At 53.2% G+C, this 16,130-nt stretch overlaps 1 protein-coding gene across 1 annotated transcript in view; it reads left to right on the forward strand.

Annotated features, from left to right (window-relative positions):
• The window catches only part of NCAPD3 (non-SMC condensin II complex subunit D3), a 59,245-nt gene that overhangs the window by 41,278 nt on the left and 1,837 nt on the right, over positions 1-16,130 (forward strand). The window contains exons 23-32 of the mRNA XM_061202220.1: positions 613-851; positions 1,506-1,585; positions 7,719-7,856; positions 7,996-8,129; positions 8,314-8,513; positions 10,724-10,834; positions 12,404-12,586; positions 13,071-13,231; positions 13,373-13,500; positions 14,322-14,399. Of these exons, the coding sequence (XP_061058203.1) occupies positions 613-851; positions 1,506-1,585; positions 7,719-7,856; positions 7,996-8,129; positions 8,314-8,513; positions 10,724-10,834; positions 12,404-12,586; positions 13,071-13,231; positions 13,373-13,500; positions 14,322-14,399 (1,452 nt within the window). The remainder of the gene's footprint in view (positions 1-612; positions 852-1,505; positions 1,586-7,718; positions 7,857-7,995; positions 8,130-8,313; positions 8,514-10,723; positions 10,835-12,403; positions 12,587-13,070; positions 13,232-13,372; positions 13,501-14,321; positions 14,400-16,130) is intronic.

Here is a 16,130-nt window from a genome sequence, read left to right on the forward strand (position 1 = left end):
GACTGACTTCTGTCAGTATTCACAAAAAAATTTGAATTTTTTTTGTGATTGTGTATGCTCAACACGTGTTACGAATTTTTTGGTAATAATGGTTATTTTTCAAAAATCTCAGAAGTGTAAATAAGAGCAAAATGTTCCCCAGGCCAAAAAAAAAAAACACATACAAACACAAAACTCAACAACAGCCTTCCTTCTCCTAACTATGAACAAGAAATGAAATAAATGACACGATTATGTATTCACCTAGCTCAGATTTCAAGTTCATTATTAAACTTTTTAGCTTCTATCAATTATGTGTATAATCAAAAGTAAAAAGTATCATCAGTTACATTTTATTGGTCATTTTCCAGGTAAGTTGATAACTCCAAAATTCAGATGTTGACTTTGAAAGGAAGTGAAGGAACATCTCAGAGTGTCTGTCTCATGAAACCCGGGGTTATTTGGCACTTCTTAATATTTAGTATGGGTCTGTCTGCCTTGGATTTTTTGTTTGTGATTGTTGATGTGATGTTTTAACTTTGATTAAATAAAATCCATAGCAGGATACAGCTGGAGAAAATGTGAGGCAGAGAATGAGAGTCGAGTCAGGGTGTCTGTCTTTCTCGGCGGCAGGGAAGCTGTGCCTGCAGCACGAGGATCTGGCGAAGAAGAGCATCCCGGCCCTGGTGCGGGAGCTGGAGGTGTGCGGGGATGTGGCCGTCCGCAACAACGCCATCATCGTCCTGTGCGACCTCTGCGTCCGGTACACGGTCATGGTGGACAAGTACATCCCCAGCATCTCTGTGTGTCTGAAGGACTCGGACCCCTTCATCCGCAAGCAGACACTCTTCTTGCTCACTAACCTCCTGCAGGTGCGCATGAGGGCTTGCCGGGCCGGCCGCTCCTGTTCGGGGGTCTGAGCAGCGTAGGAGTCGGGCGGCGCTGTAGTAGAGGCACAGGTATTTGCTCACGTGCAGTTTCACATACCACTCTTCTGACGTTCTGGACAGACGTTTAAACAGATTGTTACTTCCTAATATTCCTTCTGGGTGTTTGTTCAGAGATCCCGTTGTGCAGGGTGAAGTTTGTTTCCACAAGTAAACAGCACGTAGAGAAAAGCACGTATAGACGAGTAGGTCTGGTTCCGATTCTGTGAACGGTCGGTGTTCCCAGACGGACCTTCATCGTTTGTACAATGAGGACCCTCGCGCTTGCCCGGGTGACCTCGCAGACATGCTCCGAGATCCCGCAGAGACACGTCTGCGTGGACAGAGCTCGAGCGCGCGTGTGTAGCCTGATGTGAGGGGAAAATGCTGTTTGATTTTTAAGTGAGTTGTGTGTCTGTTCTGATGCGTCCATGCCCTCACTGTCTCGTGCGGGGTGCAGCCGCCTCCCCGCAGGCAGGGGCGCTGAGTCACGGTCAGGCTCTCCTGCCCACACTCTCCCATGTGAGCACCCACGGCCCCAGGGACAGAGGGCTGTGTGCTGAGGCCCCTGTAAGCGTGAGCCTTCGTTCTCTCGAGCAGGAGGACTTCGTGAAGTGGAAGGGCTCCCTGTTCTTCCGGTTCGTCAGCACGCTGGTGGACCCGCACCCAGACATCGCCAGGTGAGTCTTTCCTCGCGCCAGCCAGCCAGCCGAGTGATTGGCCTAGTTTCTGGAAAAGATCTCTTTTTCTTTAAAATTGGTTTAGAGTTGGCGTTATTTAGGATTTAGTGAGCTTTTGGCAGTTGTCAGAAAATTAGCCGATTTTTAAAATACTAAGCTGTGTAACAAAGCTTTAGTTTTCACATAAGTTTAAAAACAAAAAACAAAGAAGCCCTTGTCCAGATTGACCATCGAATAATCCCAGCCCTGACCACATTTGCTGACACTTTGTTCTTCCAAACGGAGGAGGGAAGAGCAGTGTGGGCCTCTGCCGTGGTCAGCTGTCAAGAGCAAAAGCCAGTAAGTGTTGGCTTCTAGGCCAGTGTAGGAAGAGTTCAGACTTTCTCCTGAGTGCAGAAGCTGCAAGGAAGAAATTCTAGGGATTAACACAGAATTGCTCAGTGTGAAATCATAGGGTATGGTTACAAGGCTCCTTGGAAATGGGTATTTCCCAAGAATTGGAAGGCAGGGGGACTGCCTTGCCACTGTTAATTCTTATCCTTCTATAACTAAAGATGTATTTTCAAGGGGTTTAGAAATGATCTCACAGAATTTGCTAACCTTGATTATATTATATGAGTAATTCTTTTTAAAGCAAGTCTGCAGTTGGAAAATAGAATGTTGAATGCATGGCAGAAGCTACCACAGTTGGGAAGAGGTCTTTACAGATTCATTAACTATAAATAGCATATAGTAATGGGTCCCTCTGGTTCCAAATATGGTCACCAGTGGTTTACTCTAGTTCCATGGAAGGATTTCTGTTCGGTTTCCTTTGGGTATATTTTTCCAAGGAGAAACATTTTACATAGTAAACTGGTAGAAGGTTAACATCCTAATTAGCACGTCTAGAGTCAGAGAGGAAAGCTAAGGCTGCTATGCTTTCTTTTTCTGTGTATAATTGGGAAAGGGATGGGGCAGCTGTGCCGTGCCCTCTCGCCTCCCCCCTCTGCCCCAGGCCGGCCCTGCAGCCCGTGTGCCACGTGCGGCCCAGGAGCAGGCAGGAGCGCCAGTGCTGGGGGGCTTGGGGAGGACACGCCCGGGAGGGGAGGGTGGGTGTTTAACCTGGCTGTCAGTGTCTTCCCCACTTGCATCAGCTCCTCCACGTGTATGTTACGGCCTTGTTCGCTCCATAGACCACATGCAGGGCCTGTGCCACAGGTGACGAGAGCATGAGTCAGAAGGAAACTAGAAGGACAGGCAGACATCTCCACTGTAGTGCGAAAACCTGTACTTCTGGTAGCATTTTCTCCCTCCCCCTTAAACCTTTCCATTTTATCCCTGCGTTCTGGATTTGTTTGAACCATGGTAAAAATGTGGAGCATGATTTGAAAAGCTTTGAAAAACTAAATTAATCTGTCCTCTATTTTTAGGCCACAGGTCAGGCCTATCTGCTTACTTTAAACACATTAATTTTTCCATATGTATCTGGTAAGACAGATCTTCCCAAGAGACTATAGCGGCAGAGCCCTGTGAATTTATTTTTGGTCCAGGTGGTGGATTTCCTGGCAATTCTGGCATGAACAAAGTTTCATGACATTTTTTTAAATTAATTTTTATTGGAGTATAGTTGATTTACAGTGTTGTGTTAGTTTCTGCTGTACAGCAAAGCGAATCAGTTATACATATACATATATCCACTCTTCTTTAGATTCTTTTCCCCTATAGGTCATTAGAGTATTGAGTAGAGTTCTTGTGCTATACAGATCCTTAATAGTTATCTATTTTATATATATTAGTATGTGTATGTCAAGCCCAATCTCCCAGTTTACTCCTCCCCTCGTTTTCCCCCTTGGTAACCATAAGTTTGTTTTCTACATCTGTGAATCTTTCTGTTTTGTAAATAAATTCATTTGTACCCTTTCTTTTTTTGGTTCCACCTGTAAGTGATATCATGATATTTGTCTTTCTCTGTCTGGCTTACTTCAATCAGTATGACAATCTCTAGGTCCATCCATGTTGCTGCAAATAGCGTTATTTCATTCTTTTTCATGGCTGAGTAATATTCCATTGTATGTATGTACCACATCTTCTTCGTCCATTGCTCTGTCCATGGACATTTAGGTTGCTTCCATGTCTTGGCTATTGTGACTAGTGCTGCAATGAACATTGGGGTGCATGTATCTTTTCGAATTATGGTTTTCTTGCACAGCATTTTTAATTGGTCCTATAAACCCCCAATATGAGGGCTACAAAATTGTATGACCTGTTTCCTCGTCTGTCCACTAGGTGGTGCCCGTGTAGCACAGCAGTCAGGGTGATGGCCAGGTGGCAGGTGGGCTGTTTCAGGGGAGTCGGGCAGATGCTCTGGGCGTGCAAGAAGGCAGGGGCCGGAGGGGTTCAGGGCAAGATGGTGACTACAGTGATGGGCCATGGAGATAGAGAAGGAAGTAAGGCAGAGATGGCTTGGTTTGGGAGAAAAGGGAGGAACTGAGGATCCAGAGGGCTCCGTGCAGGACACGTGAGGGGATGAAGGAGTCAGAAAGCTGCATGGGTTGGCAGGTGAGGGTGGGTTGTCCGACCTCAGAAGTGGGGGCTTCGGTGTTGTGACACAGAGTCCTGGTGGGGGGCGGTCCCTGAGTCGATGAAGCCGGGGGACCAGGAGGCTGTGTGGACACTGAAAGGGCTCTGAGAGATTGTCCCAGGCCTTCTGGGCTGTTGGAACAAGTCCCACAGACTGGGCAGCCGATAAACAGCAGGAACTGCCCCTCCCCGTTTGGAGGTGGGGAGTGTGAGGGGAGGCGCTTCCAGAGAGCAGACCTCTCACCCTGTCCTCACGGCACCGGCACCGTGTCCTCACGCGGCAGAAGGGAAGGAGGGACTCGGGCTTCATTTATAAGACGCTCACCCCGTCGGTGAGAGCTCTGCCCTTGTGACCCAGTCACCTCCCACAGGCCCTCCTCCTAATACCACCCCCTCGGGGCTCGGTTTCCAACATAAGAATTCGGGGGGATACAAACTGGGATTCAGACCATAGCAGCGATGTTGGGGTTTGGAATGGAGAAAACCAGGAAGCACTTACCGAGTGGTCAAAACAGGCGCATGGCAGGAGCGTCCAGAGGAAAGGCCGAGCCCCGCGGGAGCCTGGTGGAGGACGTGGCTTCTCAGTAGCAGCCCGCCCTCTCCCCTCCCGCATGCCCTCCCCGAGCCAGATTCTGCTTCACACCACCTTTGGCAACACATTCTGTACGGTTTCCATAACATCTGTGCACCTGGTAGAACACAGGCTTCCCCGAGAGGCAGGGGTTGTTTTGTTTACTGCTGTATCCCTCGCATCTGAAACTGAGGAGACACTCAGTGGACATTTGGTGCGTGAATGAATGAAAGTGTGGGGGGAGTGTGGGGGGAGTGTGGTCCTCGTGCCTGGACTGTGGGTCCTTGGAGGACAGCCCACTTGTTTATGAAGAGGAGGGACAGAGTGGGAAGCAGCCGACACTTCGTGGAACCAGGACCACAAAGCATACAACGGGAAGATGGCAGGCGGGAAAGGACCTGGGAAGCGAGCCCAGGGTGACAGCGAGGAGGGCCGGAGAGCGAGGGGGTGTGGGTCAAAGTCAGCGTGGATGCAGGGAATTGATCCTGGTGTGGATGGGTCTGAGCCCCTGTCCCAGTCTGAGAACGGCCAAATCAGGACTCTGAGTCCATCCACAGCGGCCTTCGCTGAGCAGATAGCTGCTTCAGAGTAACATTTGCTCGGGAAGACATCTGAAAGAAGTGGGATTTTTATGATTCTTGCTAAATCTAAAAGAGGAGGGACTTCCCTGGTGGTCCAGTGGTTAAGGCTCCGAGCTCCCAATGCAGGGGTCCCGGGTTTGATCCCTGGTCAGAGAACCAGATCCCACATGCATGTCGAAACTAAGAGCTCCCATGCCGCAACTAAAAGATCCCGCGTGCTGCAACTAAGACCCGGCGCAGCCAAATAAATAGATAAATATTTTTTAAAAAAATCTAAAAGAGGAAGTGACCAGACGGCTCTTCTCTTGTGGCCTCATTGGGCTGATTGAAACCGAGAATTGGATTCTTAGTATTACTCGGGATTAGCTAGCCTTCCTTCTGTTTTACGTATGAGACAGTTCCTGCCGTGTGAAATCTGCAGTGTCCCTGACTTGGTGGTTTGTTGTGTGTGGTCCCCGTTAACTGTCCTGTGGGGCGAGGAGAGTGAGAAAGGGTGCCGGCCCCAGGAGGCATCATTAGGATGCTGGCTTCTTTTAACTTGTCAGCTGACAAACTAAAAAAACCGTCCCTCTTGCCCAGTTGGTCAAGCTGGTGGGGGACCTGTGAGTCTTAATCCAGTCAAGGCTGAATCTTGTCCTGTGGGTCCCAGTCATTATGCAGCCAGCAGGATTAGTGCTGGGTTTTACCACTGACTGTGCACCTGTTCTGGTGACGCTGAGCTCCTGGACTTGATTTCAGCCCCAGCATCCAAATCCTCCTTTGCATAATTTATGTTAAACTGTGGATTTTTTTTTTTTCTTCTAATGGCTGCGTTGGGTCTTCGTTGCTGCTCTCTGGCTTTCTCTAGTTGTGGCGAGCAGGGGCTTCTCTTCGTTGCCATGCGCAGGCTTCTCATTGCGGTGGCTTCTCTTGTTGTGGAGCACAGGCTCTATGTGCATGGGCCTCAGTAGTTGTGGCACGTGGGCTTAGTTGCTCCACGGCATGTGGGATCTTCCTGGACCAGGGCTTGAACCCGTGTCCCCTGCATTGGCGGATGGATTCTTAACCACTGCGCCACCAGGGAAGTCCCTAAACTGTGGAATTTATTTGTACAGTTAGTTAAGCTGGTTATTCACCAGGGTGCTTGCCCATCAGTCACCACCTGTACGTGTTCTTGACCTAAAGTGAGTAGATGAGCATTTGATATCAAATGGAAGCCTAAAGCAGCCCGTCTTCTCGCAGAAGCATCGCTGGATTCTGTCTGGTTGTACGTATTCATAGGAATGACTTCCAAGTCTGGCAGCTGTGAAAACCCTTGAAGTTAACCCGTGAAGGGTTAACTGTCATCAGATACCTCAGGGGAGAAGTCAGGTTGTTTCTTGGGGATGTGTTTGCTTATTTAGCGGTTTTCTCCATTCGTGGTCACTGCTGGTCTAGCAGAGTAACCTTGTCAGGAAAGCCCCTCCTCTGATCCTGTGGCCTCCGCCCCCAGCCTGCTTTAAGAGCCTGAGCAGGTTTGTGTGGAGTGGACCGAGGGCGCTTACGGCGCTCGGGCCTCCTCCCCGGGGAATTCCCTTCGGTAGGTAGAGTTTTCGCTGTGCTGTGGTTGCAGGTGCGTCAGGGTGAACAGTCGGAGGGTTGCTGTTGGCAGCAGGTCACTTCGCTGTCGAGATCTCTGACCTGCCTCCTGTGGCTCGTAGTGGGTGTGTGTGCTGTGAACAGACTGATTTCACCCTTAGCTTGAAGGAGAGCGTCGGGGGAAGGGGCTCTCCTGGGGTCCCGCGCGTCCCAAGGCCAAGAGCAAAGTGATCAGACTGTGCTTGTTGCTGCTCCTCCCCCAAGAGCGGCGGGGCTCCTGTCGGGTGGAAGTTCCATTGAGCTTGAACAGGTTGGTCTGGCCGGTGTGACCGATCAGAGCCAGGCTCCACTGCCTCAGGTTGACCCCCGAGCGGAGGCCAGGCCTGGGCGTTCCCTCGCCTGTCGACGTGTGCCTGCTTTGGGGTCGTGGGCGCTGGGCCCTATGTGTCCCTGTGCAGCCTGGGTCGAGCGGTTGCTGCCTGTGGCGGGTCCTTGTCCTGCTGACCCGAACTAACCTGCTCTTGTGCTTAATCCGGTGCTCGAGAAGGTTCAGGGTTCAAGTTGGGGTGGGAGGGTGAGGTTCACTCCGGGTGGTCGTGGCCAGCGGGTCCGCCTGAAGGAGCCGTTTTGGCTTGGCGGGGGGGAGTCCTGCATGTGAGGTGTAGCTCAGTGACAGCGGCCTGTGAGTTTTGCAAGGAGAGCTGGTGGTGAGACCTGGGTTCACAGGGCAGGACAGGCCGAGGAGCCGAGTGACGGGAGTGCAGCTGTCGCCCACCCTCTCCACGGTCCCCTCTGTTGCAGGGTCTTGGTGTGACTTAGAGGCTGTCTCCCGGTAGCACACGGTCCCCTGTCCCCTTCTCCGCAGCACTGGGAAGTTCTGCCTGGCCCACCTCCTGCTGAAGAGGAACCCTGCCATGTTTTTCCAGCACTTCATCGAGTGCATCTTCCACTTCAGCAGCTACGAGAAGCATGAGAAGTACAACAGGTTCCCCCAGTCGGAGAGGTCAGCGCCGCTGGGGCGGGGTGCGGGGAGACGGGCAGCATCACCTCCTGGGCGTGCGGGCGGCTCCAGCTGCCGTTGGAAGTGAATTCCTCTCGGCCTCGCCCACGGGCAGGGCTCAGAGGGTCCTGTTCTGCCCTAGAGAGAAGCGGCTGTTCTCACTGAAGGGGAAGACAAACAAGGAGAAGCGGATGAAAATCTACAAGTTCCTCCTGGAGCACTTCACAGACGAGCAGCGGTTCAACATCACTTCCAAAATCTGCCTGAGCGTCCTGGGTAGGCAGGACCGGCAGCGTGGGGGATGAGACGTGTGTGAGGGACCCAGCTGCCCTGCAGCCGGGGGGCCCTTATGTCCTTGGCCGTCAGCCGTGCCGTGCAGGCCGACGGACCACCGGCGGCGCATCCCCCCTTGCCCCGGCCCCGGCAGCGTCTCTCAGAAGCCCATCTCTGCTTCCTCCAGCGTGCTTTGCCGACGGCGTCCTGCCCCTGGACATGGAAGCCAGCGAGCTGCTCTCGGACGCGTTCGAGGTGCTCAGCTCAAAGGAGATCAAGCTGCTGGCGATGAGGGCCAAACCAGACAAGGACCAGCTCGTGGAGGAGGAAGACCTGGCCCTGGCCAACGTGGTCATGCAGGAGGCGCAGAAGAAGCTCATCTCCCAGGTGAGTGTGCTGCTCCCGAAAGGGGCCTGTGCGCCCCCTGCTCCGAGTCCCGGCTGTCTGCCAAGGCCCCGCCTCATTCTTCCCAGCGGCCTCAACGCTCACCTGGGGGGGGGGGGCTGTTCTCCACCTGCGCCCGTGGCTCCAGCGGCTCCCGCGAGCCTGGACCTGCGAGCCTGTGGCCTGGCTGTGCTGCGGGCATCTCAGGCAGAATCGCTCATCTCTTCTTCCTCCTACGTGTCTCTCTCATCGTGGTTCCCAGGGGCTCTGTTGTGGAGAAGGGCACCTTTATCTGCCAAGTTACCCTAAAGGGAGCCCGAGTCTGGCAGGCCAGGCACAGAGCGCTGCTTGGCCAGTGCATGCGAGGATTGGGATTCGAACAACAGCTGTGGTCCTCACCAGGCCCAGGTTCTGGTACTGAGCCTGCATTGCCACCTGAGCCCTGAAGGCTTCTGAGCCCAAAGGAGTGGACTTTGGTCACATCCAATGTGTCCCCAGGTCCTGTCCATTCATCCCACAAATCCGTCTATCTCACGTTCCCACTAGCTCCGCATTTATTTAACCTGTACCATTTCCATCTCTTGTTTCTTTTTGTTCTGGGCTGTGCACCGCCTTGCTGCCAGGGCAGTCTTTCTTAAGTGCAAATTTGATCATTTTATTCTCCTGCTTAAAATAGACTGAGGCAGAGGGGGAGCCAGGGGACTTTTGGGGCCATGGATCGTGGGTGATTATCTAGATGTGGTGTTGGTTACTCAGCATATACTTGTGCCAAAACTTGTTCATCTGTTCACTTAACATGGGTAAATGTTACGGTATGTAAGTTACACCTCGTCAATGATATCTTTAATAAGTGGGTTGGTGGCTTCCTGTCACCTTCTGGATAAAATCCCAGTTCTTCTTCAAGGCACACAGAACTCCTGTGTGCACAGCGTGCCCTTCCCTCCACGCCTCCTCCCATCCCTCCAGCCCGCTGACTCTCGGCCTCCGTGGAGATGTGCTCTCCTGCTCTGTGCCTTTGCGCGCTGCCGTTTCTGCCCAAGGTGCCCTGTCCCACCCCGTCCTCCCCTGCTGCCACCCAATCCCTGCACATCCCAAAGGTCTTCCCTGATACACATCCCGCCCTGCTCCTTCCCTCTTAGGCATCCCCCTTCCAAAGTCCCTTAACACCTGCCACTCGTCACCTGGCCACACACTGTAACGCACAGCCTGGCCTAGAAGTAACTTGAAGGCAAGAGTTCTTGGCCTCATTTCTGTAGCCCTGGAGGTTAGCCTTGTGTCTGGTAGAGAGAAGGTGTTGGATGATATTTATGGAGTGAATGCATTTAAGCCATTTTTTAAGGCTATCCCTATACTTAGCCTCTGCTCAGACTCATCTTTATTATTTATTCCTTTAGTCTTTGCCCTCCTGTTTCAAGATCTCTGATAAGACTTTTTAGAAATGAGTGGATTACAAGTAAGGAACATATACTAGTGACTGTAAATGAGGAAAAGAATAATTTTCAGATTCAGAATGATAGTCTTGCATATGTGGGCTACTGTAATGAGTTATTTTTAATTCTAAGAGATTTAGTGCAGACCTTTGTGGTTAGTGATTGTTCTTGGTGAAGACTGCGAAGGCACTGTGTAAATACCCAGCACATTCTAAATGTGTGCAGAGTTACAGAGGGGGACACGCAAACCGTCTCCAGGCCTGGCCCCTCCCGTGTCGCCCTCCTACCTGCAGGGACGCGGATGTCCCCAGTCCCAGGGAGGATGTTGAAAGGAGGGGTCCGGCGAGGAGCCAGGGGTCCTTGGTGGGTTGTGGGGAGGTTTGGAGCTTGTGTCAAGTTCTTCATTCAGTTGTCCCTTGAGCAGTGCAGGGGCTGGGGCACGGACACCCCCCTCTTCCCAGGTAGTTGAAAATCTCTGTAACTTACAGACTGGGGTTGTTCAAGGGTTAACTGTATTTCTAGTTTCTTTTTCTTGTTTAGAAATAAGAATAGTACTTGTCTGCATCCTGCTTTACAAAGCCCTCTGAGCATTTTGAGGTAATGGTTTTACAGTCTCCCCAGCTGAGGTGGCGTTCCTCTCCAATCCCCAGAATCATATCAAAAATAAAAAGTAAACCTAGGTCGTGTACGAGATCGGCCACGCAGGCAGAACTAGGCTGAGGGAAAGTCTTTGTCTTTCAGAACTTTGTGCATCTCAAACAGTCTTTGTTTGTGTTACCACAGGTTCAGAAGAGGAATTTCATAGAAAATATTATTCCGATTATCATCTCCCTGAAGTCTGTACTAGAGAAGAATAAGATCCCAGCTCTGCGGGAACTCATGCACTATCTCAGGGTAAAGACGGCCTTGGGATTTGTGGTTGGTGCCACGCCCCCGTTGGTTACTCAGGATGTCCCGCAGTCCTGAACGTGGGTCCATCCGGGCTCGGAGCTGTGCCCCAGGCCGGCCTTTGACTGTGGGGAGGACAGATTGACTCCGCAGGTTCCTCGGAAGCTGGTCCTGCCTTTTTCAGGCAGTTGAGTCTGTCCTTGCTGACAGTTACATTCAGTTTTGAAGCTTCTCAGCTGCGGCCACAAGCAGAGCCCTCGTCTTAGTTCACTCACGTGGGATAAAGTGGAAATGCTCATCGTTTAATTCAGGACTCTTACCTCCAGAGCTGTCTCTGGGTTCCCAGTCGGGAGATGCTGCCCAGAGCAGTGGCTTCGGGGCGTCCTGACCCTGGTCTGCACGGTGGGGCACACGTACATGCAGAGCGGACATACATGAGGCCTCAGGCCTCTCTGCAGAATCTTTCAATTAGAAAGAAATGCAGCATTTTTTTCCTTTTTGTTTACACTAGGCTATTTTCTTCCTCAAAAAATGCTAAGAATCATTTTTTTCCAAAAGGCTCTGAAAGAATTAGATTGAATAATAATTTTTCAAATATCTCTTTATCATACAGAAGTGAAGGTGGGAAAGACAGGCTGACTGTGGAGAAAATGAGGACTTCAGGTCACTCATGTTTTTCTTGCCCTGCTAAACCTCAGAGAGGAATAAAAAGAGCTTAGGTCCTAGGTAGACTCCTTAAACATGTGAGGAAAGTAAGTCCCCGTTTCTGAGCACACACCGAGCACGGCCACACGGCTTTAACCGAGGAGGGTGGCACGGCTTCGTGTGGACCCCATCGGAGCAGCTCCCGCGGTCCTCTCCTCCACCTGGGAGCCCTGGGGTGGCTGGAGGACTGGGTGGGTCTCATCCCCTAGTGGTTGGGGCCACGGTAGATCTTTTCTTCCGCCAACGTGTTAGGGAAAATGATTTCTTCCTTATGGCAGAGAGGCTGGGTCCTAGCATCTGTCCTTAAGACCTGAGAGCATCCTCGCCCTGATGTGCTCACAGCCTCCATCAGGACGTACAGATGGCTCCGAGCCGCAGCTGCATCCCCTGAGAAAGCCAGTGTGGACAGCTCCCCGTGGCCGGCTCCAGCCAGGACACTGTGTGTTGCCCGCTCCCCAACCTCTGGCTGGGATTCCTGAGGGGCTACCTCGTGGCACCACAAGAGCCTTTGAACTGGTGGTGACCCAGAGCCGAGTCAGGCTGCCCAGATACACCTCCACCCCCATCCAGCTGTCAGGGCAGTTCTGTGCCCTGTGACGGGCTGCTTTAGGCTAAGATTGTGGGATTCCGGGTTACCTGGCAGATATGCGGGAAGCGTCCAGGGGCTCAGGCCCCTGCTCATATGGTCAGTACAGTGCAGCCGGCACTTCCTGGGGAAATACCGTCAGGTTCACTCGTCGGTCGACGTAGTGGAAACCGCCTGCTCTCAGCACGTGTCCTCAGTGCTGTTCCTGTTATTGATGACGTCATGTGGGAGAGCTCATTCCCTTATTCAAGAGAATGCTCACGGATGCCTTGGGTCTGTTTTAGGAGGTGATGCAGGATTACCGAGATGAAATCAAGGATTTCTTCGCGGTTGACAAGCAGCTGGCCTCAGAGCTCGAGTACGACATGAAGCGGTACCAGGAGCAGCTGGCCCAGGAGCAGGAGCTGGCGCGGCGGGCCGAGGCAGACAGGGCAGCCGCGAGCGCCGAGGGGGCGCGGGCCGGGCAGGTGGGTGGGCGGCCCTTCTCCAGTCCGCTCCCTGCCACCCGCCTCCCCGGCGTGTCCTAGCATGCACGTGTGAGCGCCATCGTCTGAGCGAGGCCCTGGGGTGGCTGGAGGCCTGAGGGTGGCTCAGTGTTCCTGTGTCCCGCGGACAACATCGCCAAGGGCCTTCTCTCTGTTGCCCCCGCCCATCTGGAAAGTCACTGAGTCCCAGCCGGGGGCGGGGGGGGGGGGGCGGTGGGGAGCGTGCAAGTTCCCGGAGAGCGAGGACCCTGCTGAGGGTCCTTGCTCTTTGATGGCAGAGAACCCGGTCTCCTCCACAGGCCCCCTCGGGGTGAGCCGCTCTCCCAGAATCCCTGACAGCCCTGTGAGTGCCGTGCCAGGCAGCTGCCGGGGCCACCGGTCTGACACGGAACTGCTCAGAGGGTGTAAACATTTCTTGACGTTAAGCGTTGGAAGATACATAGTCTTAATTTCTCTTCTGCAACAGGTTGTTCCAAGTTTGGAAACGCCAGCTCCTGCCAGCCGAGAAAATGGCACCATGGGTACTGCCGCCAGCCAGCCGTCCACATCCAGGCCCCACGCTGCCCACATGCCTGCACCTCTGTCCCTGGACACCGGGCCACTGAAGAGGCTGGTGCCCAAAGCCAGGTGTGCAGGGCCGAGTCACCACGTCCCCAGAGGCACCTCCCAGGTCACCCTGAGCATTGTTCGCGTGTTGGCGCAGGTTGGGCCCGAGGGAGGGTGAGGCACGCCTCGCCTCTGTGCTTCATGGTGTCTTTGCGACAACAGGCCTATGTCGCCGAGCACCGTCGCCATCCTGAATTCCGTCAAGAAGGCCGTGGAGTCAAGCGGCCGGAGAGCGGGGCTGCCACCCTTCACCATGTGTCCCGAGAGCCCAGGCGAGCCCACTGAGCGCGGTGAGTCCACCAGGCGGCTCCAGGGCTCTCGGAGACCCGGGCCCCCTTCTCCTTCCCCATCAAAGCATTTCTGTTTGTTGTCTTTAAACAAGGGACTTTGGGGACTTGGGGTCACAGGGAGTAAAACAATCCTGTTTATGATGGAGGATCTGGAAAATGGGGTGATGTGGAGACCCAGCCGTAGCTGTGAGGTGTGTGTGTGGTTTTGTGTATGCAGTTGTGGTGGAGGTTGCGTGGCTTCGTAACTGTCCTGCACACAGTCCCACGACCACAGCAACACGGGGAGGGCTTCCCGTCGCCCCTTTGCAGTGCCTTGGCGGCCATGACGTGTTCCTCACCTGCCCGTTCCTGGAAATGTAGGTTTTCTCAACGTTTTGAAACAAATCACATCGCAAAGAACATCCTGGAACATACAGTCTTGTATGTGTGTGATCTTTAGGATTAACCCCCCTGAATGTCTTTAACCTTTTGATGGTCAAACTGTCGTCTCCAGTTCCCCTCAGTGACACCCCTGCCGTGGCCCATGAGAGCCCAGGTCCTACAGAGAAACACTGGTTTCATAATTTTCCACTTTCTCTGCTGAGCTTTATAGACCAAAAATTTTCATTTTCATTTCCACTTGTTTGAATCCCAGTGAGAAAGGCCGTTGTTTCTTGTGTTTGTCATTTATTTGTATCTTTCTGAATTACTTCTTTAAAAGAACACTTTATTTGGGACATTAAGTGTATTGTGTAGTTGCAAGTGTTTTTTCTTATTGGGATGTTTTGTCTCTGGGGCTGTCTGGGTTTTCAGAGAGGTAATGCTCTCCCATTTCATCCCAGTGTCCTCGCAGGGCTTGGAGCAGGAGTCCAGCGGAGCTCTTGACCTCATAACGAAGCGGGCGATCAGCACCCCTGACCGTAAGTGGTTCGCGGGGACGAGCCGCTCTCCTGGCTCTGCGGCAGGTACCGCGTGTGCGGGAGTCGCAGCAGAGCTGCTTCAGCCTCGTCGCGGGGCATCAGGTCAGACTGGGCACAGCTGGCCGCCGCCCTCTTCCAGGTGCTTTTACACCTGTGACTCCTCAGGTGGCCGGCACCTCAGGCCACCCACTTCAGGGGCCAGGCGTCAGCGCTTGCGGCACCGCGCATCACTGCGGGCTGACCGAGCGGGCTGAGGCCTCCCCTGCTGGCCGTGAGGACAGCCTGTGTCCTCTCTCTCCCACTGGGAGGTTTTTCTAACGTCCCGTGCTTTCCTTCTATTTAAAAACAGGTGAGTTAGAAGTGTGTTTATTCCTATTACTCGTTTTATATAGCCTATTATCTCAAAACCCATAAAAACCATTATTTTGAGAAAATTACTGCAGTATGAAGAAACTCTGCCTGTCCAGAGTCTGTAGGATGTTTGCAAGGCCCCGCCTGGCGTGGCCCATGGGCCTCTGCCCATCTCCCGCCACCTGCCCCTGGCTCTGCACCCCAGGGTGGGCAGTCCTCCCAAGGGTGCAGGAGCCCCGCTCTCCTGTCATCCGCGTCCTGGGGCCCCTCCCCTGGCCGTCACCCCTTCACTTCCAGAAGAAGCCCCGTTTGACCTTCAGAGTGGATGAGGTGCCCCTGGCACCACACTTGCAAGTCCTTCACCGTCCGTCTGGCTTTGGTTTGTAACTGTTTGCTCTTCACCATGTCCGGGGGCTGTCCGGGCCTGGACGCTGAGGGCTGCGAGCCGGCGTGGTAAGAGGTCAGGTGGGTGGCCGAGCTGGGCAAGAACTTGGGTGCTCCTGCTCCGGCCCCACTGCGCTCTCAGCGCTGGTCGTAGGCGTTGTTACAGGAGGAGCGGAATGAGCCGTTGCCTGTGATGCTGAGGCCTCAGGGCATTGGGCCGTCGCGTAGTCTGCCCCGTCACCGAGCGCTTACTGGGCACATGCTGTGTTCGTGCGCCTTGCCTGGTGCTTCTGTTACCTGTGAGCTCTTAGAATACTTAACCCGTTAGAGATGATTTTCATCCAAGTCGTCCTTTTAAGGGAGATTAGTGGATGAACAGAACTCCTACCCCACCCCTCCCCAGATGACGCCTGAATCGTGACAGCTTTTGTCATGAAGAGCAGGGGTAATTTGGGCTCCTGTATGTCGAACGGGTCGAATGTTATGTACGTAAAAAGTCACCCTTTTTCAAGCAGAAGAGTGCGGTGTATGCTCTGTGCTCCGGTCGTGGCGGTTTGGTGCCAGACGCTGTGGGAGGGGGTGCAGTTCCCGTCCTCTGCTTGTCCCCCAGTCCCTGCTCTGTCCTGGCTGCACGTGCCCCTCACAGGAGGCCCGGCTGCTGCCGCTTGGATTTGCACTGGAAGTGAGACTACTTTCTCGAGTCTCTTGAATGTAAAATTCTTGGGGCTCTCTCCTCACACTGAACCAGAAAGAAATGCTGGAAGATTTCCTCCTAGCTCTCCCTCCTCTGAGAATTATCAGATAACTTAAGAAGCCCACGTTCTGCCTTCTCTGGTTTATATACCGGTTCTGTCACCACTTCTCAGGTGCGGTGACCATGGGGAAGTGGTCTCAGCTGCACTCGGCGTGGACACGGCATTTCTGCCGAGTGGAAATGAGGGATTTTCAGAGCCAGATTTTAACTGAAAATGGGGGGAGGTGGGGGGTAGCAAGTCC

This window comes from Eubalaena glacialis, chromosome 10 (assembly GCF_028564815.1).
Source record: "Eubalaena glacialis isolate mEubGla1 chromosome 10, mEubGla1.1.hap2.+ XY, whole genome shotgun sequence".
Classification (NCBI taxonomy): domain Eukaryota; kingdom Metazoa; phylum Chordata; class Mammalia; order Artiodactyla; family Balaenidae; genus Eubalaena; species Eubalaena glacialis.